A 26923-nucleotide genomic window follows, 5' to 3' on the forward strand; every position below is an offset into this window, starting at 1 on the left:
TGAATGAGTTTTCTGGTGGAGATTTGAAGGTCTGTATAGTCAGAACTAAGACCATTTGTAAAAAACTTCTTTTGTTTTATTACAGGACATAAAAACACCTCTGAACGTGAAGTAGAAACCAGAGACTTCTTGTACAAGTTCCTCCTCCGATCACTGCAGCAGCAGCTTAGCAGGTATAATTAGCAACACGACGGGCGCTTTTAGTTACAACACAAATACTTGACACGAAGACCACTTGGCCCGCCTCCCGGAGGACTTTTTTTTTCACTTTCCACGCCGCCTCTACAATCGCTTCCAAAGGATTTAGGGCGCGACGAAAGACGGGTGACCCACCTGCACGCAGAGGTCGAGGAACTCCTCCCACGAAGATGGTCTTGCGCGGGTCCAGAGGCTGAGAACCATCCATGACAAAGTCACTATCGCTTAGGTTCCACGGACGGATTTGGACCTGGGAACAGAACCAGGAACCAAGTCTTTAACGTTGGGGAAACGATGGAGGTTTCTCAACATATGGCAGAAAAACATCTACAAGCTTCAGGAATCATGTGGATTCTTTTGTTCGTTTCCTTAAAAAAGTCTCACCGGCTTGTCTTTGATGGTGGGACTGGACACGCACAGGTACAGCTTGTTGTCCTCCTCGATGCAGGCGTCGATCAGGGCCTGGACCGAGGTCTCCTCCTGGAACAGCAGGAAGGCGTAACCTGGAGGAGAAAAAAAAAGGAAGAACAGAAGGTCAGTTATCCGTGGACCTCGACGATCTTGAGCAGATCATCGCATCTGCGAGAGACTTTTATTACAACACCCTCAAGGAATTGTGGGGCGAGATTTCGTGGAGATCCCAGTAAAAGTGGGCTAACGTGACATGACTAATCCCTTCATCTCTTCCTTCCAATTATTCCAGGAGGGGGAAATAACCTCCGGTTCCTCTGTCCTCAATCCGCCGCTCTACTTCCACACGAGCTCCTGGTAAGTGGCTCCTGAAGGAGCAGGATTCATCATCACGACGCTCCGCGGGGTCTGGAGCGTGGTTTTCCTGGGAGGGTAGAAAAGGCAACTCCGTCTCCTGTGAATTAGTGAGAACGGTGACCTCATCCAAGGTCAGCACTGCAGAGGGGGTACGAGTCTAGGGCTGGGGGGAGGAGGGGGTGCATCCATCACCGGTGTTTTTTCGGGGTCGAGGAGGTAAAGTGGCTCAGATTTACGAGCGTGTAGCTTTAATAAAGTGGACGGGCCACCTGCGGTACAGTGGGTTTGTCAAGAAGGTCCAGATTAGCGGCGCCGAGACAAAAGCATTGTCCCTGGAATATAAATGTGAGGCGATTAAAGGAGGAATGCGAGCGAGGGGTTTAAGAAAAGAAGAGGAAGACTTTTATAAGTTAACTAATAAATAATTAATTCACTTTTATTTTTTAAAGCAGAAAACATTTAACTGGAATTAATTATTCTACATGACGACGTACCAGATTTGAAAGAAAAAAAAGTTTTTATTTGGAAAACGGAATATCTTAATCGCTTAAGTAGATATTAGTGGATTTAAAAGGATCATTTAAAGACGTTTGACATTTCAAACTTTGACCTGGAAATGATCCATTAGTTCTTAACTGTTTTTTTATGTTACTAGACCTTAAAATCTGTTATTAACTCATCCTACCAAGATGTCACACACGCAGATTTATTTATTATTTTGTCATGTTTCTGCTGATTTGTGTTGAAATTTGTGCAGACATCAGGATCAACACCAACAATAAAAATACACAAGTAGGCAGAAGAACGCACATCTAATTGTGACAAACAGCGGATTGTGACATTGAAAAAAATTAAAAAACGATCATTTGGAAATGACAATGAAAATGATTTGATTCCAGTTTTTTGGTTCCAAAATAAAAGTATACACAACCGCAAGCTAGTGAAAATTGGTGACGATAGAAAAATGAAATAAAACGTATTTAATAATTAATTTGTATTTTTTAATGTCAATTTCATTCATTCAGACTGAAAACTGTTGGAGAATAAATGTATATTTGTATTTATTCTTTCATTTTCAATGTATTCTTCAATGGAAACCATCCACCTTTTTTGTTTCACAAAAACCTGCTTCAGAGCTTTCACTCTTGCTATTTTCAGAAGTGCTGGTGGGCACCAGGAGCCCATGGATGTTTGGAATTAAAAATTTAGTAGCTCACACACACACACATGCACACACACCTGCATGGAAATGGAAAATGTTCAACTGTCACGTTCTCTGAGCAGACGAGAAAGAAAAGGGAAAACTACCAGAGTCTGCAGCTGATCCAGTCAACTGTGGTATGTGTGTGTATGGAGATTGTGTGTGTGTGTGTGTGTGTGTGTGTGTGTGTGTGTGTGTGTGTGTCCGTGTGTGTGATGGAAAAGGGCATCAAAGGAAAACCTTAACAAAGGCGAAATGGAAAGGCAGGTGGATTAGAAGTCTATTTGTGCGACAGCTGTTTATAAAACACACACACAAGTGGGTGTAATTTCCTATATTTTATAATAGAATACATCAAAATTAACAACCAGGTTTTGTCTACGATATAAAATCTAGACAACAAATTTGACACTAACAGAAGATGTACACTAGAAATAGTAAAAAACGACATAAGGGTCAGAGTAGAACTTTAAATCATGTACAAAACAATAAAAAATGTTTTAAATTCACTATTAATAATCAAAATATAAAATCAGGTTAAAGTTGTTTTTAGGACAAATATCCCACTTTCATTTATTTTCTATGTTGCTTTACGAATATATTTTTCAATTTTCATAATTTATATTTAAATAAAATGCACATAAAATCAAACTTTGTAATATATATTTTATACTCTGTTTTATTCACATTTTCATATCATATTCAGGTCATTATTCTTTGTTTATTTTAGTGTAACGTCCCCGTCAGCCACAGCATAGAATATTAACGCACTAGTTTCTACTTTCATTTAGATAAAAAATGGTGGCGACCAGCAGTTCCCCCGAGTCGAGAGGTCGTCGCCGTGTCATCCTGCACTCGAGGAGTAAAACACGAGGCTCGATGGCGCTCGGGAGAGAGAACAGAGTGTCCCATCACTCCGGGCGGGAGAGAGAGAAGACGAGAGAGTCTGGCAGGAAGCGAGCGAGAGAAGGGAAACCGGAGTTCAAACAGAAAGGGGAGCAGACAGGTGCTATGGTGGGGGTGATGCAGGACGGCCACTTCCAGCCGCGCTTCGCTCCATTACACGCCGCCGACGCCGTAAAAGCTCGGCCCGTTGCTGCGTCACCAGAACCCATCAGCGAGCGGCACCGTCGGTAAACGACTTTGTGGAAAAACAGAAGGGTCGCGGAAGAGATAACCTGTGCAACTTTATTTCCCTCAATAAACAATGAACCTCCATGGAAACAAAGAGTTCTGGTTGAGGTGATGGTTCTGGCGGACGAGAGTCCTTTTTGTTTCAAATGTATAAATATTTCAAATTAAATCTGTTATTTGAAGCGTTGTCATTGTTAACCCTTGTGTTATCTAAGGGTCAAGGTGACCCAAAGGCCTGAAAACAAATGTGTTTGTGGTACCCCTTGTGTCATCTCTGGGTCAAGGTGAACAACCTCCCTGGCTTCCAGAAATACATATGCAGTGGTGGAGGTCGTTCACCTTGACCCAGAGACGACACAAGGGACACATTTGTTTGTTGTAGAAATAGTATAATTAGTAGTAGAAGTAGTATAATTATTAGTAAAAGTAGAAGTAGAAGTAGAATTAGTAGTTGAAGTAAAGGAAGTAGTAGTGAGAGTAGAAGAAGCAGTAGAAGAAGAATTAGAAGTATAAGAAGTGGTAGTAGAAGTAGTAGAGGGAGTAGAATAAGTAGTATAAGTGGTAGAAAATGAGAATAAGTAGTAGTAATTAGTAGAAAAATTATAAGTAGAAGCAGTAGAATTAGTTGGATAAGTAGAATAGTGGAAGTAGAAGAAGTAGTAGTAGAAGTAGAAGAAGTAATAGAAGTAGTAGTAGAATTAGTTGGATAAGTAGAAGTAGTAGTGGGAGTAGAATAAGTAGTAGTGGGAGTAGAATAAGTAGTAGTTGTAGTAATTAGTAGAACATTTACTAGTAGAAGCTGTATAATTAGTAGGATAAGTAGAAGTAGTAGTGGGAGTAGAATATGTAGTAGTAGAAGTAGAATAAGTAATAGAAGTAGTAGTAGAATTAGTTGGATAAGTAGAAGTAGTAGTGGGAGTAGAAGTATTGGTAGAAGTAGAATAAGTAATATAAGTAGTAGTAGTCGTAGTAGTAAGTAGATAAACTTATTTTAAAGTTGTATGTTTTAAAAGAAAAGCGCAATTTTGAAAAATATAAATCATGACCACCCAGTAGTTTAACATACGTAATGTTTCATGCTGTGACTATATAAGACACTATCACGGATGTCAAACCCTTACTTTTGATGGGTGTTTATGAAATGTGATAAAATATAGAAACTGTTCAAATTAAGTTGTTTTCTGAGATCATTTTTTCTTGCAGTGTGACAAATCGCGCACTTACACTTCATAGTTTTGTGTGAATGTCTCTAGATAACACTAATTTTTTAACACAAAACAAAACAACAACAACAATAACACAATGAAACACAACTTAATAACTTGTTTCAATTGACGAAAAGTGCTGTCAAGTGTCATCGATAGTGTTTCAACTTCCGGTTGCAATCGGAGTTAAAAAGTAGTAGAAGAAGAAACTGTCACGTCATTTCCTGTAAGTGTGTAGCAGCAGAGTTTGATTTGAGACAGTACTACACTGTCGAAATGTGAGCACTGGGCAAGTACGTGCACCGTCTTAAAGTGTACTGTAAAGCAGTGCACTAGGAGAAGTGCGCGATTTGGGACACAGCTAACAGTGATTACCTGCTAGCTTGCTAAATGAAACAATGATAACTCTGAGGTGAAAACACACATGTTGTAAATCTTTTTCTGAGATTATTTAGGATGCGTCCTGGAAGCCTCCCTAGTGAGGACCACAAAGAGGAGGCGCACACTGGAGAGGAGGTGCACTAGAGATACATCAAGTTCGAGAAGTCCAAGAAGTATATTTTGTCTGGCCAGAGACGGCTTTGGATTCACATCTACTCGACCGAGAAGCAAGTTTTGAAACTGACCTTGTGAGAGTTTGTGTTTCGTACGCTCGGCCGACCTGGTGCTAGAAACTCGACGCAGAGAAGTCGTGACCCGGAGATCAGAGCAATTTCCCTTGTGTGTGTGTTTGCGAGAAGCAGGTTGGATGTATTAGATGACATGGATAAGAGTTCTACGATTAGTTCCACATGTCTCCTCCTCTTCCATGTCTGCATCCTCCAGCTGCTGTAAGCTCATTCATTCCCCTAAAAGGATGTTTCTTTTTTTTCCTTTTTTTTCGGCTGCCGGCTCCTGGCCTAAGTAGAGCCGAGAGCTATTCAAAATAATCCTTCCAATATAGAAAAATGGGAGCGAGTGGAGAGAGGGAGGGAGAGGGGGGGGGGGATAGGTTAGAAGCTTTCAGTGCGTTACCATCTGCATAAAGAATGTCTGTTATTTCCACGCTTGTAATGTGGCACAGAAGACGAGCCGAGCCAAGAAGTGGTGACGTAAGCGGCCGGGAAAAGATTAGACTCATCAGCTCTGAAGCAGCAAATTATCTCCCAGAAGGCCTCGGAAGACACTCGGGAGCCAACAAGTCTGTTCTCCATTTGGAAATCATTTGGGAAATAATATATAGATATAAGAACAAGAAAAGAAGAGGTTAAAAGTGTTTTCAGTTTAACAGCTCTGCCGGTGTCAGTGCACGTGTGAGTGAGTCGGAGATTCTGCTACAAACAAAAATAAAACACAGATTCCGTTTCCCGGGGACGATTTCACATGTCTGTGCTTTTTTTGGCGAGTCTTGTGGAGGAAGAAAAGTGAGCCTACATGGATACATTGTTTAAGAAAATAAACATGAAATGAAATGAACAGATTAAAGTTTAATTTTGTATTAACTATCACTTTATATACACATCTTACAGTAAAGAATATCAACTTTACCTGTTTAATACAATATATTTAAAAATACATTCGATTATAATAAAATATATATATTTAAAATCCTAATAAAATTATATATATATATATATTAAAAATATCATTAAAAGGATGGTTTTGATATACAATTATGCAAAACATTAAATTCTAAAATACACATTGAAATATTAACGAAAAAAATCTACACATTTAAAATAAAATGGAAACATTATATTCTGTTTAAAAAGCTTATTTAATTCTTAATTAACTACAATAAGAGCAGGAAAACGGTTGATGTAAAGGTAAAAGAAAACACCAAAAAACATTAAAAAATATATATTAAATATAATAAAAAAAGGAAAAGATACATTTAAAATCAAATGTGGTAAAGCATTATGTTTGAATAATTTAAAATGTTTTTTTCCCCCAAAGTTTCTCCAGATAATTACCAACACGGACTTTTGTCAATATTGTATTTTTTTTTTATATACTTTAAATTTGTGAATAAAAAGTATTTTATATTTAGAATTCTACTTGTTTTGTATTATTATTTTACTTTTTTTTTTTTTCTTTTTTGTGCTCTTGCTTATTGTATTTTCTTTTCCCTGATGCTGCTGTAAACTAAAATGTCCTAAAAAAAGAAATACCTGGATCATCTAAGATCAGCAAGATGGCCAAGAACTGATTAAAATGGAAACTAGTTTATTATTATTATTATTAGTGAGCATCACACCGTGTTCCGCTCGTCAGGATCACAGCAGGATGTTTTACATCCAAACATCCACTCAACAGGAGAAAGGATTTCTGGGTAATACGAGAGGTGATTTTAACTGATTACCTTTAGGCGGGAAGTAGGATTTGCTCTCGGCTTTGTGCGGCCAGTCCACCACCAGGTGACCATAGCGACGGAAGCTGTTGGTGATCTCTTCTGCGGAGGGTCAACAAGAAGATGGACGTCAGTCCAAAGTGCACTCGTCATGTGATCTTCGTAACATCCATAAAACATGTCATGGGACGAGGAGGGACTCGAGGAAAAACCAAATCAAGAACTTTAATGTCACCTTCGTCGATGTCGGGCGGCAGACCTCCGACGAAGACCTTCCTGGAGTAGCGTTCGATCCGCTCTCCGTTCTGACAGCGGGTGGGTGAGTTCAGGCCCGGCGTCAGAGAGGGGTCGCCGTGGCCGTCGTCCAGGAAACCGTCCTCGAAGGGGAAAAGGCAGGAGCGACCTGGGGTGAGAGAGAGAGAGAGAGAGAGACAGGGGTCAGGCGAGGGGGAATCAGGACGCCACGATGAAACAAAACCACTTCCTGTTCATGCACTTTGTCATCCATCAACCTATGAACAACAAACATCTTTTCTAAAAAGTTCTTTTAGAAAATGCAGTGAGTTTTCATGATGAACGTGGACAGAGAATTAGTTGAAGGTGAATTGACATTTCAACATGCAACGTCACCGGATCTGATGGAAAAAATACGTTTACATCGACCATGACGTGAGTTCAGAATCAACCCCAAATTATTATTATTCTTTTTTTTAAATCCAGTCGTGAACAATTGAAGGTCGGATGTTTTGATAATGTGTCGTTTTCTCTCCACTTTAAGAACCGTTGGAATCCAGACTTTATTAGAACATTGTTGCGTTTTAGACATTGAGCCCCGACGTTCGGTCGCCAGACTTTACCTCTTCTGCGGCCAAAACTCCGAGCTGCTGGTCAGTGCAGAGGATGAAGGAGGGGAGACGGAGGGGAGACAGAGGGGAGACAGAGGGGAGACAGAGGGGAGACATGGGGTCAGAGCAGGAACACACAGTAGGAAAAGTCACATGGTTTATACTCCACCAAACCGCCGCCTTTTGGTGTCTTCACCAGATCTCGGAAATATATGTTAAATGTATTTAAGAGGATCAAAAGTTTAAGTCCCTTTTTATTGTAAATATAAATCTTTTAGTCAATCGTTTTCCAAAAACATGGACAATTATTTCATGTGCATTTTAATAACTAAAGGAAATACAAAAATACTAAATTTTACTTTATGGTTTGTTTTAAGAGAATTAAAGCATCATTTATTCTACAGAAAATAATCAATGGTGTCATTCCTACAGTTTTACATTCCATCCATTAATACTTAATGTGTACAAGTTCTGGTAGTTACAAGGAAATGGTTTCTTCAGGTGGCATCACTAAAAATCCTTAAAGGAGCCAAGGTCTCAAGCATGCAAGTTCCGGCAATAAATAAACAGTTTATTTGGGTTTATTTGGAAGTTAGACCTTTCGGTAACATATAATAGAAAAGAAAATTCTTTATATATTATTCATTATTAATTAATTATATATTAAGTTTATTTTTTTTAGCTTAATGGAAAATCAAGGAATAGCTAGCAATCATTTTGTTCTAAACGTTCTATTCAATAGCTAGCACTGCTAGCTATTAGGTAGCCTAGCTATTGACCCAGAACACTTTGTATTTTTCTTTATTATGAAGATTAGAATTTGAATTATGTAAAAACCCTAATGAAATTTAACAAAACTACAAGTATGAGTTTAAGAAATGTTATGACAAAATAATGAATGTTGAGAAAAAAAAGCACATTATCATCAAATTTATGAAAAATTACATCTGGGTCAAAATAAAAAGAAACTCAGAATGTATGTGTGATGTGTGAAAATTAAATTAAAAAAGAGTAGAAATATGTCTTGTAGAATGAACCACGACATCTATACGAGGTAAAAAAAACATTTAATCTTGAGCATCAGGAGGAGAGAGATGAACCGGGTCTGGCACCGGCCGCTGGTAAAACCTCCTGCATCTGTTGCACGGTGAGGTCTTAGCCGCGGTCCAGATATTTAGCAGCATAATGCGGAGCCTCATAGCCGGACACGGTAATCTGGGCTTAATGAGCCGGCGGTGGCTCGCATCCGTGCTAATCTTCTGCGAATATTCTCAAACCAGGCCATAAAGCGGGCCTGCACGACGGCCCCAGGGGCCCAGGGCCGGTTAGCTATAGTCACGGCTGCGGTGAAATATTAAAGAGGTTCCGAGCACTGGCCCCGCAGTCGCTGGAAACTTCCCACGGAGGACGGCAAAGAAGGTGGCTGGAAAGAAGCCTCGGGTCAGAGGGGAGGGGGGGTTTAAGGGTCAAATCCATGAGATAGGTCATGTTTTTCTACTGGTGCAACTTAAAGAATAGAAACTATATGTAACATATTGCTATTAATATATCACGTTTTTATAATGCTAGGTTTCATTTTGAACAGTCATGACTCAGTAGAACTATTTTATTTAGACGATGTTCATCACTGCGTAACCACTCGGAGGGTCTTAGAGTGTCATGTCACCATAAAGCTTAGTGACAGGGTTTTCATATGAAGTACTGAGAAACTTTTTGTTAATTCATCAGGAAGATGAAACAAGAAACAGGCACAGAAATTGCAAACATGTACACCAGGAGAATTAATTCACAAGATTGTGATTACTATGTTCCGACACTAGAGGGAGCAGAAACACCATTTTAAATATGACTGTTTGGGCCTTTAAAATATATATATTTTTAAAAGGTCCATATTAAGCGGTTTAAAAAGGAGGAATGGCTTTTAATTAACTGTTCCACCTTCGTTTTTACGCTCATACACTTTAGGTAGTGAACGGCAATATGTTAATTTTATTCGAGCAGGAATTTGTGTTGGCCAAACAAATTATAATAATATAAAATAGAGTTTCAAATTGATTATGGTTCTTGCTTCATGATTCTTATTCATAGGGGTGTGAGAATATATTGATATGCCAATATATAACGTTTTCTTTCTGGAATACTGAACCAATATTCAAAAGCACCATCGAGTTTATTTTAAATTGTTTGGCTTTCAAATCACATCTTATTTGTTATCATAGATCCTTCATGGAAATAATTTGCTTCTACTATTCAAATTATAATTATTCACTACAATTGTTTTTTTTTCTTCTTTATGAAATACATTTCGAGGCCTCTAGATGGGAGCAGTCATTTTGTCTTTGCGTTACAACTTCTTCCAGAGTCATGTGGTCAGTTAATTCTGGAATGTCAGATTCAAAAAAATCGGACAGTATTGCAAATATATCCTCGTCCCTCACAATATATGGTATCGTTGTCCCAGTATTGTGATACTTATCGTATCACCAGATTCTTTGACACACACTTACTTATTAAACATATAATTAATTAAATAGATAATAGTAACTAAATACAAATAAAACACATCCAGAGTTAGTCCTAACACTCTTTTGAGGATATTTAAAAATAAGTCTTTTGTGGCACACTTTATAAACAAGCGCACTCATTAGAACTTTTCCTCAAAACACAACATACACCAAAAAGAGCAAGTCTAGCTTCACACACACACACAGCAGGAGGGCAGAATTAATCAGTCTCAAGGGACAGACTTCTGCTTCCAACACTAATAAGGCTCCGTGAGGGTCTTGTTGTGCCCTGGTAGCCCCTCATCCCAGAATAAACTCTTCGCCTCTTTAACTTTTCATTACATAGATCCCTGGAAAAGAAATGGGCTGCAGAGAGTCACCTAGCAACAAGGGAGGGGGGGGGGGGCAGGGGGGCGAGAGGGTGAAGAATAAGTAGCGACTTTTAAGTGTGTTTAAAAGAAGATTCCTTCGGGCACCTCGGCTCTTCAAAGAGCGGAGACACTTTCACACCATCAGGGAAGTTTCTCAGCTTGAAGCCAGCAAAGCTGATGGAGAGTCGAAGAAGCCCCGAGTTTCAGTCGTGTCCTTATCTGCACACTTCACAAGCCGGCGCCGGTGACAGATTCTGGATGATGTTGGCAGATCTGCACTCGTCTCTGTGTAATCCCTTGACACAACCGTTTTACTTCAAACCCGGGCTCGTTTTCCAGGATGACAATGAAGACGCGGTGGAGTGAAATAAAGGCTCATTGCTTTTTTATTGAACTTTTTAGCTCATTATCATTTAATAGTTTAAGTTAAAATGTCATATTCGTAGTTATATATTGCTTTAAAATAATGATCAATGCAATCAATTGTAAGTAAGTAAGTAATTTTTATTTGTATAGCGCTTTTCCAGACCAGGGTCACAAAGCGCTTAAACAATCAAAACAATACTCAATTAAGTATATACTTTAAAGGGCAAGATAAAACTGATAACACAACAGGAGTTTCAGAAAATCAAGGAAAAGCCTGTCTTTTATTACCATATACCATACCTTAATACAGAAAATTATCCAAGCGAATAAGCTATATTTTAACCATTAGGGAAGCAAGAAAACCAACATTACATTTGTCCAAAAAATAAACAATAGGAGGACGAATCTTTTTTTAAATTCACCATCTCACTTTGCCCTCATATACTCAACTCGTTTGGTATGAATTTGACTTGAGATCCAAGGGGGCGACGGTGAGCCCAGGCCTTGTGCATGCAGAACGTTATAAGCGGCGAGACTCTTAAAGGGGATCTGGCACGCTACAGTATTTTGGGAAGCTCTATTTACAGGTCAACTGTGGCGAGAGAGGTCTGTCCCGGGTTTAAAGTGTCAGGGAAGCCAGGGTGCTTCAAGGCAAATTCCGTCAGTGCCTGATGGTAAACAACTCATTGTGACATACATATATAGTAGCCAGGGATGTCCTACTCAAATCTCCTTTTTGTATTTGTCCTTCATGGGGAGATTATAAATCAATTATTGACATATAATCTCTTCAACAGCCTTCATATCGTGAGCAAAGCCGGACCACTGTAGTCTCCGCAGGTCAAGATATAGTGAACTTTAGCTATGGTCATAAGAGAAGTAGTGAATGAGATTCACACTATGACTATCTTAAGCTCTTGTTGGACACATAAAAATATAGGATGGTTGCGATCAGGGCCTTGAGATTGACAACTAAGAAATCATTATCTTAAAAAGAGATCCCTGAAAGATACATCCAACATTAGGTTACATTTTGAAGTTTCAAATGATCCAAAAGAAATACAGGAAAATTGTGTATATGTTCCACAGACTGACACTCACAAGTACTAGTTCTAGTGATCCAGTGAGCACTAGTAAGGCCAACATTTGATCTTAAAAGCTGAAAGAAATTAAAGAAGAGAACTTGAAGAGGTGAAATAACAGGCGTTAGGTAAACTGGTTGGAGCTGTCTGGAGCCCGAAAGTCAACACAAACTGAAAGGCAAGGAGCGATAAAGTGACCCAGGACTGTCCTCATCTTCTCAGCGGGTTCACATTATATATATATATAAAACTGTTAAAGCTCCTCACATGCCGAGGACCCACTGTGGCACTGAGATGTCATATTTAACGAGCACGGATGATGCGGAGAAACGTCGGGTTATATATAGAGCGAGGTGTAGGGTGACGAGAAGACTTCTTGCGTTGAATCCTCAGAAGGGAAACAAAGCGAAGGAAAAAATCTTGACTCCTGGAATGCACTTAATCGACTTTGATTCATTAAACCCTGGGTGGGTTACAAAAGAGTAAAGCATCGGCTTACAACAGCTCGCTTAAGGCTGATAACGCTTTAGACTCCATGTGTGAACTAGTCCATGTCAGGACATAATACGGGTGCTAATCGCAGAGTTTGCAACACTTTGAAAAGGTCTCATAAAGTTTCCTGTGATAAAGTAGATAAAGATGCAGGCCCTTGACATGGAATGACATCTTTTCCTTGAAGGCAAGTTATTATGTGGCCTGTATGTAGGCATTGTTATGCTCTTGATAAATTGTTTTTTGAACTACACAAATAAGGCATGTTCACTACCATCGATACCAACCGGCACGTTATTTATATAATTTTGTAAAATTATTATTCATGAAAAATGTAATGTTCTATTGAACTTTTTCCTGTGGTAAATCCAAGACAATGATACATGTTGTTTATGGTGGTTTGCAAAATAGATAAACATTTTATTTTCCGAGATGATTTGTTTAATTTTGATCAGTCAAAATTTCTGGATTAGAAATATCCTTCGTTTGTTTGAGCGAACGCAACCAAAAAACGTGACCAAATTGCCTAATGGCAGTTGGTTATTTTCAACCAAGGCCCAACAATATAATACTTTTTGAATGGAAAATAAAAATCTTGTATGGGGAAACAAATGCTTACGTTTTTTGCTAGCTGGAGAAACTTCAGTTTTCATGACAGTGGAGCCACAATGAAATACTCTCAATTGCAATGTGAAGTGAGAACGTTTGTGTTCAAGTGGTAAAAACAGGCTATGGCTTGTCAAGTGCGCTTAAGTGTTGCAGTGCCTTATGGGACTAGAGTGGGACAACATTTGTTTGCGAGAACATTAGCATTAGTACTGGACTTTAGGAAATCCTATCATGAGCTAGAACATTCAATCCAAAAACAATGTTGAATTTGAGACATTAAACATAGAATGAGAGAGAAGAGTTGATAAACGTATGGATGATAATAAAATACATTGTGGAATTTGTTTCATTAAAAGTCCTCCCTGAGAATATGGATCGATAGCTGGGACGTGTTATGAGAAGAAATCAAGTTGAATCCATCCAGAAGTGATCCTGTCAAATCGACACTTACTGTTCAGTGGCATGATGTGGTCTGCTCCCGGATGATGGAAGTTGATGCCCATTCGTCCTGGCGGGGACAAAAAACACAAAGACATTTTTAAGTAAGTCGTCATTTGATGGGGGAGGCGTTCATTTGTCTTAACATTTACTTCTTGGAATGATAAAACAACACATTTGCTCAAGCTATTAGAGCGACAAGAGGAGATGAGGAAAACACTCGCTCCTCTGTTGTCACACAGCTCATGTGCGTACGTACACACACGCAAACAATGAAGCCGAAAGCTTCAGAATCCAACAGAGCGTGCATTCTGCTATGGTGACAATGTCTGCGTGTTACAAGGGCCCATCTGTCAGTGCTTTGCACGGGGAGTGGGCCGGTGCGGTATCTCTAAAGAGGAAGCGTCGTGGTTATCTCCTTCTTCGCAACAAAACCTGCACCTAAGCCTGAGATAGAAACACCCTGACTGGACGTTCTTTTTCTTTTTTCACCCTCACTGTCAACATTATTAACAGTTGCAGTCACACAGGCACGCCCTTTATCCCTCACCACTTCAAATAGCGCCCCGTGTCAAAATCCGCCTACATCGGCTGTCTTAGACACACCGAGCCTGCAAGGAGACGTTTTAAAAGACAGGAGGTGAAGCAATGTCTTTGGGGGACTAATAGGAAGATTCCGTGAAGAAATAAGTACAACGAAAATTCATCTTTCATCGTTTTTTGTCACTGTCTGGTTTTCACAATCATGGAAAAAGTGACTGTTTACAACAGCAGCAAAAAAAGACATTGACATTGAATTTGAAAAATCTGTTATTTTTTATTTATAATTCTGGGACCAGAATGGGCCCAAACTATATACATTGAAAATTCAACTTATCATGGAAAAAGGAACCAAAGCATTCACAAATTGTGGTACCAGGTACAAAAAAGGTTTTGGGATGTGGTAAAGAAAGAGGATGTGAAAAGAAGTGTGCAGAAATATGTCCAGAACCGCAGCAAGGACACGACTGAATGTTTGTACGTACAAATACATCTTTATTATAAGTGTTTCACTGTAGAGCTGCGGACACACAATGGCAAGGAAGTTGCTTAAAAGTAGTCTTCTTCAAAACCTCCAGAGTTCTTTTTAACAGTGTAGAGCGAAAATGGTTGAGCCTTCTTTAGAAGTTACACTTGGCAAGATGGAATATGTTGCAGATTTTAGTAAGCCTAGTTTATTTAAGCATTAGGCTGCACCTTTTAGGCTACAAACGTCGACAAATGCAGGTAGGAAAGCCTTCTACGAAGTATTTTAAGCCATCCACGGGTTTCTTAAGTAAAGGCAGGAGGTGACGCAATCTCTGAACAATGATCCTTCTCATTACGAAATATTGTGTTGGATTATTGGAGTCGCTCAGATTTAGATCAGGATTGACGGATTCAAAGTTGTGAAAGTAGGTTTTCCAAGAGGTGACACGGACTTTGAAATAAAGTTTTAAAAAGAAAAAAGTAAAGCTTTGCATTAAGCCAGAGAGTAGTGGGACAAACATGGACCTCCTCCTCAATGGCAAACAAGAACGGATGGGGCTACCAGTTAAACCTGGTTGGGAACTGCACAGGCGGGCCGGGGGGGAGGATAATAGGGCAGCCAGTGAGAATCGAGGAAACACTTGAGCTCAAGGGCAAACAGAGTCAGGTTTTTACATACATACATCTGTCTGACTGGGGACCCTGTCCTCACATGCCCCTCTCTTATAGCCATGCAAATCAACATTTCTACGGCTTGCAAACATCTGCTCCTCGCCACACATCCCTCAAATCCTGTCAGCCTTCCATGGTCCGGCCCCCTAAATTTCAAGGTACATCTTAAAGTATGGAAGTATCTCCACCCATAGTTGGGCTTTTCCTTGACTAAAAACCTTGTTGATACACCGGTACAGATCAATTATTGACCCAGGTGGGAAGAGGAGAGTTTTCAGTGGACACGTTCACCACCAACACTGATGGAAGTTCAGAAGTCGAGACCCACTGTGTAGCCCTCACTTGCCATTCAGTCCTAGTTAGTCATTCAGGGTGACGGAGGGGGTAAAAGTTGTCTTCCTAATGACTCAAAATAGCTCTGGGCTTGTGCCATCTGCTCCCCCCAGGAGCTGAGTGGCAGGCCTGGAGGGGCCCTCGGATGCTGTTATGGTGACATTTCCTGGGCTATTCTCAACCCCCTTGTAAGGAGTAAATAGGAGGGAGCAGTCACAAAAATACTACCACTAAAATATTAACTTGATGAACGAATGAAATAGAAAAGCACCAAAGATACATCTTTGACTTTATAAAAACAACTTCCACCATACAAGAATTGTGCCACCAGACGGCCAGTGGCACTATCATCTATATCCGTTCAATTCCTGATTTCAAGTGAAAGAAAAATTCTTCAAAACATTCCAGTATCCAGACGGAACTACCGGAAACAACTATATCTGTATCATCTGTTTTCTATTATGCCGAAAAGGTAATTGAAATATGTTCTGAATTTTCTTTGTTTATGCCAAAGGACAAACACTGAGACTCCGGAGAAATCCGGCACCACTTTCTTATGAAAGAAGAGTGGGTGTGCTAACACCTTCCACGGCCAGATTGTGGAAATGTTAGCCTCTGGAACCAAAAACAACTGAACAGCAGTGGGGTGCCTCTAAGCCGGACTACAATTCCCTTTCAAAATTAATAAACACTTCAGTTTATTAGTTTTAAAAAACAGCGACATGAAACCAAGATTACAACAAGCCCCTGGAAGAAAGTGCATTCCACACACCTGACACATTAATGGAAACTTTAAGGGAGAACCTGCTGAGGGAATTATTTTGTGTTTTGTCACTGTGGCCTACTTCTGCCAGCCCCTGCTGAACCCTAGGACTCCAGAGAATTTACATATAGATGACAACACACTTTTATCAAGCCACTGATTTTTGACTCAAAAGGAAGAAAAAAAACAATACCTTGAACTCCCTGACATTCTCAGAATCCAGAGGAGCCTCACGCACCGCTTGGCACTCACACTGACGCGCTCACTAGTATTCCCAGGATTGTGAGTTCTGGACGAATGTGATTTTTAATAGTCAAAACAAGACGAGTCTTGTCCTGTTGCCGGGACTGAATTAGCCCAGTCATGCTCGAAGGATTTTCCACCAAAACAAACCATGGACAGTGGTGTTTCATGGAGACCGGGATGTTATTTAACTTTTTTTCATCACAGCCACTTGGCGTCAGTCAACAGTCAAGTACAGGGACATCTCTCCGTGTTTCGAAAAGGGTTAAGTCAAGTAAACATAAGCCCAACAGTTGTAAGCGATGAACCCTGACCCAAAATTTTAGGCTTGGGTGACTATTCGTTGAACCAGAACCAGAGCACTTCCTCTGCTAAGGTAGGAAGGAAAGGGTAGTATTTGTCTGGTTCAATGTTAAACTTTCATAACACTTCTTAGGTTATCATGAATTTGTGACACAAATCCTGTGTCCAAAAGATTTCGCTTCAATCCTCAAATCTTTCCAACAGCTGTATCTGCAGCTCCAGGTTTCCTGCTGATAAAGAGCCATTGTGACGAGACCTGAGGTATTCCAAGTTCACAAGCCATGTGCAACAATTCTATTCAAACCAAACACGATTTGTTTCCGATATTTCAACTTTTGATTCTTCTTTAATGTCTGTCTACTTTTCCAGACAACTATGAGCGGTCGGCCAAACCCTGAAAAAACACTCGATCATTTACACTACATCACAGTCTATGGAAGTTGCTTTTCCAAAAGTAATGCATTACTTTCGCTGGAACAGACTACAAGACATTGGAAACTAGAAGGCAAAGTTCACAGAAAGAAAACCAAGCAGAAAAACTAATATAAAGCAGAGTCCAATAGTGATTTTCATAAGATAAGAGTGAGATTTTCTGAACTTTGGTTTTTGAAAACAAGATTCCATTAAAGGTTGTTTTGGATAGTCTTGTGATCTCTCATCCCTAAAGTCTTAAACTGCGGTTCTTGGTTATGAATTCGCTACGGTGCTTGACCTAATATTGAGTGTTTTCGTTTCCCATTTCCATCGCTATATACTTCAAAATTAAAATGTCTGAAAAAACGTCTTCATTAATGTGTATAAACTTTGGTGAAGTTTTTTCAAAAATCAGGGTTTTTCATTGACAGTTATGTTGTTTCGGTTTTTCTAATGGTGATGGGAATATAGAGTGTGCACAGAGAGGCAAATCAATTTATAATTATAATTGCTATCTGACTCGAATCATGTGAGTCACAGCAGCCGAGTGAAGAGATCATGAGGATGAAATGGGATTTCAGCTCCTCTCCGTCTCAAGGGTCGAATTAGGAGAGTGTAAGTATCTGGAGTGGTTAGTGATAACCGAGACTGATTGTGCTCTGTCGGGATATGTTTGAGGCGAAGAAAAAAAAAACGAGAATTGTGAAGATGTCTGGTTTAGATTACACACGTGTAAAGTAATTATTATTGGCGCGGCGTGGAACTATGTGTTTTCGACGGATCATGTGAGCGGTTGTTTTTTCAGGGATAAAGGAAGAGTATGGGGTGCCTCGCTCAGCTGACCCAGTTCAAGAATAACATGCGAGAGCGTGTGTGTGGCTGCAGAAAGGGCCCGTTTGTTCAGGCGTCCCTCGTGGCTCTTGTTTTTCCTCACATGGGAGTCAAAAGCTTTTAAAACTGTTAAGGGTAAAAAACATGAAACACGCACAGCAACTTAAATAACAATGGGGCCCCACCCGTCACTCTTATTACCCGAAGTGGGTCCCCATATATAGGCGGAGTCGCCCCGCACTCTAGTTTTAACGCCGCTAATCTTTAAGTGTCACTAAAAAAGACACCGGATACACAAGAGCAAGAATGCGTCCTATCTCTTCGCTCGGGAACCAGTTCGGCTGGAATTGCAAAAAAAAAAAAAAAAACTGGGCCCATTGGGGTCGACTGTTGTTTCAAAGGGGGTGGTTTCAAATCCCACGGCGGGGCTTGTTTGTGTCTTTTATCGGATGTTTGTTTTGATAGATCACCTGGTTATCTGGAGCTAATTTTCATACAGTGGTCATGGGTTTTACTCAAGGAAACGATCCGAATAAACAAGAGCACGACAGTGGAATAGCACACCTTTTATAGACTTCTCACCGCCGTCCTCTGTTGCTCGACATAAGAATAAGTTGGTGGTAGAGATACAAGGCATGTAGAGATCACTGTGATTCTCCAGGAGACCTGACCTGAAGTAGCTATGATGCGTATTTCCAGTTCACCTTCTATATTTAACACTCCTTAAATGAGATATCCTTGAAATGTATGCCGATACTTGGAAATTAAACCAATCATAATTTGCCCTTTATTCGACTTTTCATTCATCACTTTTATCATGATGGGCTTTTTTTTTTACCTTTGTCGTGGTCGGTCCTGATCATATCCATCAAAGAATTCTCCAAAGAGTGCAAGCTGAACGCATCAAAGGGCCGGTTCCGTTCCTACGAGACACAGCAGAAACGTCATGGTTAGTATGATTAAGAACAGCAATTCATTGAATGCATACCTCTGCCAAGGAGATCATTATACAGAGACAATCAAGTCAATAAAACAACATACAGTATGTGACTAAAAAACGTTTTTGCTCAGGATTTCAACACTCTACTTTTACGTACACACTATTACCACAAGACTACAAAGGAGTAAATAGAGTCATAGAGGTTAAAGTGCATAGCGCTGCCGAAATCTTAGTTCGTTTATTTTTAAATCTAAAAAATGTCATGAAAATCAATTTCTGCTTTAGACAAACAAACAATCGTTAAATGAAAAGATAACTTCATCACTCCTTTGGCGGAGACAATAGTAAGTAAGTTAGTAAGTAATTTGTATTTATATAGCGCTTTTCAAGACCAGGGTCACCAAGCGCTGATTTTAAACATGAAATTCCACTTTTTTTAACCCGTGTTATGAAACTGGTGATGCTTCGTACTATAACAGGACTGTGAGCAACTGACCAACATCAGAGGAAAATGTTAGTTTCCTGACCAAGAAGAAAAGCAAAGGATTTCCCACACCACTCGCTTCATCCTTCCAATATGGAAACTGGAAAATAAACCCTCATAAGATACAGCTATGAGTCATGAGTCAAGGAGAAGCATAAAAATATCCCCATGAAAATTCCACTCAAAAGAATTTCTAAACTGAGGCGTAGTAGGAATGTATGATGAGCTGAAACTGCATCGTCAATACTACGGCGAAGCACCTCAAAGCCGGCGCACCACTCCCCTGAATGAAAAGGCTTCTAGCATGTGTGAATCAATTCATGAGAGCGACATGTATGCCAAAGGTGAGGCCTTGTGGAGCTGGAGGCTGCTGGTTTGGCAGCTGTGTCCTGTATCCGCTGCCCCGGCCAGAGTCGCATTGTTTGCACGCCAGCGCCATTGTTGCTGGTTTGGCTGAGCATTCAAAACAGTTATTCCCCCGACTCTGACGCCGACAGTGCTACGTAGATAAAAATCTGCTCGCTTAGTGCGAACGGTAAACAGATGAACTGCTGATCTTTTCGTCCCCCCGACCCCCCGAACCACTGAACCTCCTCACTGGTGCTCATTGTGGGACAGGGATGGAGGTCACAGGGTGATCAGCCGAGGTTCTCTTGAGTTGCAGCGTAAACGAAACAAATTGAATGAATGCCATTTTAGCTTCCATCTTTAAAAAGTAAAGTTGAGATTAAACGAATGCAAATACGACACGCCCTGGCCCAAAGGAATTGATCTCAAGGTTCTACAGTCAAGGGTAGAAGTTAATGTTATGGATTTGCCCAAGGGCCTCCCTCTAGTCCCCCAGAACGGCTTATCACGGAGGTATCCATGAATCATTGTGACATGACACTTGCAGTGTGTAAAAGTGTAAAAGTAAATTACAAAAAGAGGGTAAATGTAGACACCGTTGAACCAAATGTATACGTTTTCTGCCACGCCTTGAAAGGTATAAACCGTTTGGCACTTCTTGAACAGGAAACATGCCTAAACAGACATTAGTTCCTCATAAATACTTTGAGAAAAACTTAAACATTGTGATCTTCGTAGGTTACAATAAGCATGTTCAGTGACCTACTTCTCTGAGGCTTTCTTAGGGGTCATGTCAAATGACTAAGCCGACCTATGCTACTATACGTTTTATAAAGTCAATGTTTACCAGTTTTAGCTGGTTCTAAGCCGCGCAGTGTGCAATGAAATAAACAAGTGAATGACAAATTCTTTAAAACTTTCCAGGATCCGGATGAAACTACAAAAAAACTACTATTATTTGAATCATCTGTTCCTTGTTGTTTACGTGTCAACATATGCTGATCATTGAAATGTGTTCAGAATGTTTTATGTTTACAAGGACAACTAGAGAGAAAGATACTAACACAATAATACATTATATTCCTAGGTTGGAGTTTTCAGAATAGGAATCGGAAACTTTTATTGCCATAAACGATTCCATTTTTGGTGTCAGTACAGAAATAAAAGAATGAAACAGAAAGACAAAGACACAAAAAATAAGGCATGTATTATCCTCTTTGACCAACAACAGTTCCCATAAAGAAAATAGGAATAAGAATAAGAATAATGAATGCTTCAATTTTTTAATTTTTTTAAATAAACTATGATTAGCATAAGAGTTTTTTGTGGCTCGCCACTTAAAATGACGGAGCTGGTTTAATCCCAAATCAGAATTTAATCACTACTATGGTCATTTAAGGTATGAATAATCAAACACCAAGTTGACCTTTTTAAGCATATGAATTATTAAATATAGATCTTCAAATTTAAATAGGCTCAATGAAACAGAAGTTACTAGTATTGTTCAACAAATCCACTGAAAACACATTTAATGAAGATCCCTTGGACCATTATGACCATCTCATAAAGATTTAATTGAGGTCGTTTCATATGTTTTTTAACCCATCTTGTTATCTATCTATCTATACATATTTAAGCATATTTATGTATTTTTTATGAAGGAGGGAAAGGATAATAATGCATATATGAATTTGTGAGCGTAGTATTTTTTTGCAGATAACTAGTCTTATACTCCGCCAGGGTGTAAAGGTCAAGGCAAGACATTTAGAGATTCCTGCAGAATTGATTCTGGAAACAAGCTTAACCAGATTCACTGGCTACCCTGAGTCATCCTGGTTACACCCTCAACAATCTTCTGTTTTGCATGACCATCAGTCAGCTCTCTGCCTCTCTTGACGTCGCGACTCATCCCGCAAACTACAATCCAGAACCCGACAAGTGGCGATTGTGATCACAAAAGGCAGGTATCGCACCGCCCATCATGTGACGTGGTGTCTTAAGACTCACGGCGACACGTTAAGTTGAATTCCACGCATTCCGCACTCGCTCGGACACAGAAAACAAGACCGGTGTGGGAGCGTGTGGACCCTGAGCAGGGTGGTTTAATCCCAAATTTCATCTGAAGAATACTACTCTGTGGAATGACAACAGGTGTCACCTGTCAACCACGTCCACGTGACAGGGCTGGGCTGATGCGCGCACACACACACACACACACACACACACCGCCTGGCTCAGCAATTTGTTTCACTTCAGTAAACAAGAGGGTTGACATGTGGCACCCTGACCTTGCACACTGGTGATAACTCTTCTCCAATTATGGCTGTTATTGCCCCGCAGCGTAGTGTGAGGATGATGTCGCAAAAAAAAAAAGAATAACCTTCGGATTTATCAAGAATGAATGGTCGATTAGCTACATTACTAGCATTGCTATTTTACACGTACTTGTTTTTAAGGTTGGGCTACAATAGTTCATGAAGCAGTTGACATCATAGGGGTCATTAGCAGTTGGCTGTGACCAAGAGTGACCTTCACACCTTCATAAAACATTCACCTCTTTACCTGGTTGCACACAAATACAATATACATGTCAGCCATGTTGAACCTTAAATCACACCACAGTGTATCATAGTGTCCTCAATCCATTAGAAAAGTAAACATGCAATGTCATCTTGAATTTCTTCCTCTCGACTAAGGTCACGTTGTGTGGCTCGTACTTCACTCTGGCTCGAAGCCAGTTGAAAACATCACAAGAAAGAAAAACCTGGATACATCCAGCGAAGATGGCCAATCCTTCTGACTTCTATCCCCATCTACAAATAGGGGACAGGGTCTTAGATCTGATCCTTAACCTACTATTTCGGTTACGAAATGTTCCAGTTGGAATTGACTACCTTGGCCAAATGGTCTGCAAAAAGCAGTAAATAGCTTGAGTATCTCAAAATTCGGAACGTCTCACAAGGAAATGTTGTACCATTTACGACTATCCACAAAATTTGGACCCATGACAGGTCAAAACAGACTTTTAAGTGATCAAATTTACCCACCTTTTTCGGGGTGTGGACGGCTAAATATCAAACGTATGAGTCAATAAAAATAAATCAGATTGATTTATTCATACTGCTACATTTCAACATCATATTTCTGAACCAAAGAGAATCATGATATAGCTCGCAAGATATGAACAAATTGTGACATGTTTTGGAACATTTAAATCAGTCTTGCTGTAACACATGCCTTGGGTTTGCATGTTAGGACCAACTTAGGGAGGTATTTCTGACAGGTTAAGTGTGGTTAAGTCCTTTAGCAACAGTATTTCAATGAAGATCACTTTAATTGTAGGTGAATTCGGTTCAATTACAGAAGTAGGGGCTTTTTTAATATAAACACAGAAATACACACTGTAAGTTTGCTTCCTATAAATCTCCAATAGCGCCCACGAGTATGTAACGACGAAGTCACTTTTCACCGAGTTACTTCGTCTTTGTTTGTCACACTTTCACTTCAGCAAACGCAGAGAGGGTGACGCGACCTCCTGACCCTGTCCCCTGGTGACACTTCAAGCCATTGGCCGAGTCAAGAGGAAGACATCAGACATTGCGGCGGAGGAAGTCGGGGAATAAAGACGAGACGACCGACATGCACAATTATTTCCCTCTCAACAGACTGCCTGGGTCTATAAAGAAATCATCTTCTCACTCAGCTCGGCTTCATCTTTTGTGTCGTAACATTTCAGACAGTGAACTATATTCAAAATGTATCAACCAATTGGGCCAATTTGGAAAATAAACTATCAGTCATATGTCACGTTACTATAATAGGATATCCCTGCGGGAAAGAAATGTAATTTAAGTGTGTATTTTTGGACTAACTACACATATTTTAAGGACAATTTCTCATTGTCAAATGAATCACATACATGTTTGGCATATTGTGAAGTTCTCCAGCACCAATTCCAACTAGTAAATGTTTTGTTAACACAGAAATGCTTCAATTTCTCTAAAATGGTTCCAATATTTTGTCTTTTTAACTGACAGGGATACGTTTAACACTGGTATGCATTATTTATTTGAAAACTACAATACAGTCACTCAATATCATGCATTTATGAGTACTTTTAAAGCTATTCCAGAAAGAAATTAAATAAAAATTCCCCATGTAAACGAATATACAAACAATCCTTCCTTTAAAGCACCATTTTAATCTTATTTTACAAAACCATGTAACTTAAATAATGTAATCATTTTATTTGTCAAATATTTTTGTTTTAAACAAGAATTGTTTGTTGTTGTTTTTTTTAAACGTACCTTTGAACAGAACTACTCTTTTAAAGAACAATTGTAAAATAAACAGCGTCTTCCGCTTCCTCGTGTTAAGCCCGCCTACTTTTGATCATCCGTCCAATCAAACGCGAGTCATTGGGTTACGATCAGGTGCTGTGGAAATGTTTCCTGAATTTTGACGCTTGAACTGATTTTTTTATTCTGTTAATACAAACGGAGAACATTTGAATCAAATATTGTATATAATTTAAAGTTTAGTCGTTTTTTTGTATTATTTTAAATTAAATCGAGAACATATTGGGAGTGTTATAGAGGGTGAACGAGCAGGGCTTGAACGCATCATGTGTCCTTTAAATCCAGCGTGACTTATATTTTAAATAAATATGGAACTGTACTATCATGTATAAAAAATGTTATATCCAGCAGAACGTTTACTTAAAAGTTAAAATAGATTTAAAGTAACAATCAACAAAGTGATACAATTAAATACTTTTTTTTTTTTTTACCTGGAAAGGCAACACGTTGTTGTCGTTCCTGAAGGCACCTTCATCCATCCACGGCTTGGTCGTGAGCGGACCCGGTCTCGGGAACTTAGGCGGCGCGATGACATTGCTAGAATAGGGCTTCTTCATAGGTGAGATCGGGTTTAAAGGTGACGGCATCCCGACGCCCCGGCGCGGGTCCCGACCCGCCTGTAGTCCGCTCCAGGGGCCGGACGCCGCCGTGCTCCAGGCGGCGTTCTGGTGGTTATTCCAGGTCGAGGACGCGGACGAAGACCCCTTGCCGTTGTTCATGATGGTCTGATAAGCGTTCCTCTGGGGGAAGGGGCCCTGGCTGGGGCTGACAGGGGACCTTCTGTGCTGCTGCTGGGACTGGGGGGCCAGCCCGATCTGCGGGGAGAAATTCGCCCCGAAAACCGGGTTGACAGGGTGGGGAAAGTTTTGGAAAAGCATGGTCCCGTTCACGGAGGGTATTCCCTGGAAAAAGCTGTCCTCCACGGCGTTCGTGCTCCCCGTGGACCAAGTGCTGCCGAAGGAGGAGGAAGGCGAGGACAGGGAGCCGCTGCTCGAGTCCTGCTGGTGCGGCTGGTGGTGGAAGTTCAACCCGGGCAGGATCGGCGACTCCATGGGCACTTTGTCCTTGGTGGTGCTGGTTCTGGTGCTGCTCGTCGAAGGACTCTCGGATCCCGACGACGAGGAGGACGGTTCCAGGGACGGGGTCGGGTTGGAAGAAGAAGAAGGAGGAGGAGGAGGAGGGTCTATTTGATCTTGCTGATGGTGGTGAGGTTGGGCTTTGTTTTTGTCCATCAGTAAATCATCCTGCATGGTTTGCTGAGCTGCAACGAGTGGAAACAGAGAGTTCTGGTAAATCACCGGGTAGGATCGGATCAAGTGGGACAAGTCCGACAGCGATAGGACGTTAGAGGGAGCAGGTAACTGCACAGCGAACACTTGATCTCCCATTTAATCAAAAAAGGAGAAGAATAAATTCATAAATCCAGCAACAACAAAAAAATAAAAAAAAACTCGCCACGTCTCGGATTCTTCTCCTTCCACGCAGGAGCTGCAATGTGAAACTGATTTAATGTGCGTTTCTGCTCAGGGACCTCCCCTGCCTTCATTTGCGTACGTCAGTAAATACAGCTGTCCTTCAACAAGGTTACAAGACACCTTCTTTGCCTTTCTTTAAAACCAAAGTACATTTATTTTTTACATAACTCACAGTGAAATTTCCCTCAATTATAGACATTTATTATGTTTTTTTTCATTTGACCTTAAACACCTCCCCGAAAAAGGGAAATAAATGACATTGTTTGCGAGCTTTCCAGCTTGAGACCTTGGCTCTCACATGACATCTGCTGTCTTTCACGTGACTTAAAGAAAAAGTGTTTTGTCGTAGCCAGTTTAAGTGTTTAACAAGTAAATAGACATAAACATATAGTGAGTAGAATGTAGTGTGAGTATATATACGTTTTTTAATTTTGTTTAATCTATGAAAAAATAAATATTTTTCATTTCTCAAAGCCCATGGAATAGACTTGACACTTTAAGGACGGGTTGTGCCCAAAATAATACGCGCAGGTGACGCACTGAGTAAGCTTTTTACGCACAAGAAAAACGTCGTTTCTTTAGATCCCAGAATAAACAATCGACATAGAACAGTTGGTAATACACCGAAGAACGATCTAAAACCTTCCGTTTTGCGCATTTTTTGTACCAAAGTTCCGCAGTGAAGTCACCAACCCACACCTCCATACTTGACATAATATATGAACAAATATTAATTTATTTAAGCGTACTTCATAAACAGCTGGTGTCTATTATTGACTTTTAACCAAATTATTCACAGCATAAAGTTGTTTGAACAGCGTTTTACTGACAATCCTTTCAACATTAAAGATACGTTGAGTTGTTGAGGGACTGTAAAGTATTGATAAGGCGACTAGGATATCACCCTGCAGCTAACACCCAGGGCCCTTTTAAAGTAGTAAAACTGCCACTAAAAACGACCTGTGTCATGCACGGCGGTGTTATGACACAGATCCACAGTGAACAGTTTTAAAAAGGGTGGTTCGTGTGGACGAGTGTTGAACAACACTGGCCCGGTTAATCCATGTTGTGTGTTTTTTTTTCTTCCCCCCTTCCAAGGTCATCAAACAGCACTATCAGCAGCCCACGGGCACCACAAACCCACACACCCACACCTGCCCTTTTACCTCAACACAAGACCAAAAACATGACCTTTACACATCCAGCCAC

At 40.2% G+C, this 26923-nt stretch overlaps 1 protein-coding gene across 3 annotated transcripts in view; it reads right to left on the minus strand.

Moving 5' to 3' along the window:
• Positions 1 to 26923, minus strand: part of cpeb3 (cytoplasmic polyadenylation element binding protein 3) — a 32231-nt gene that overhangs the window by 5055 nt on the left and 253 nt on the right. Inside the window, exons 2-9 of one of the 3 annotated variants that reach the window (XM_087802321.1) lie at positions 24671 to 25500; positions 18948 to 19032; positions 13556 to 13612; positions 7693 to 7716; positions 7071 to 7238; positions 6848 to 6937; positions 583 to 701; positions 334 to 448 (exon numbers count right to left, since the gene is read on the minus strand). In XM_087802321.1, coding sequence (XP_087658447.1) covers positions 334 to 448; positions 583 to 701; positions 6848 to 6937; positions 7071 to 7238; positions 7693 to 7716; positions 13556 to 13612; positions 18948 to 19032; positions 24671 to 25489 — 1477 coding nt within the window. In that variant the 5' untranslated portion in view covers positions 25490 to 25500. Of the gene's footprint in view, positions 1 to 333; positions 449 to 582; positions 702 to 6847; positions 6938 to 7070; positions 7239 to 7692; positions 7717 to 13555; positions 13613 to 18947; positions 19033 to 24670; positions 25914 to 26923 lie in introns of those variants that run through there. The other 2 variants (XM_087802319.1, XM_087802320.1) reach the window with 2 other exon arrangements.

This window comes from Callionymus lyra, chromosome 11, assembly GCF_982586985.1.
Source record: "Callionymus lyra chromosome 11, fCalLyr1.hap1.1, whole genome shotgun sequence".
Lineage (NCBI taxonomy): Eukaryota > Metazoa > Chordata > Actinopteri > Syngnathiformes > Callionymidae > Callionymus > Callionymus lyra.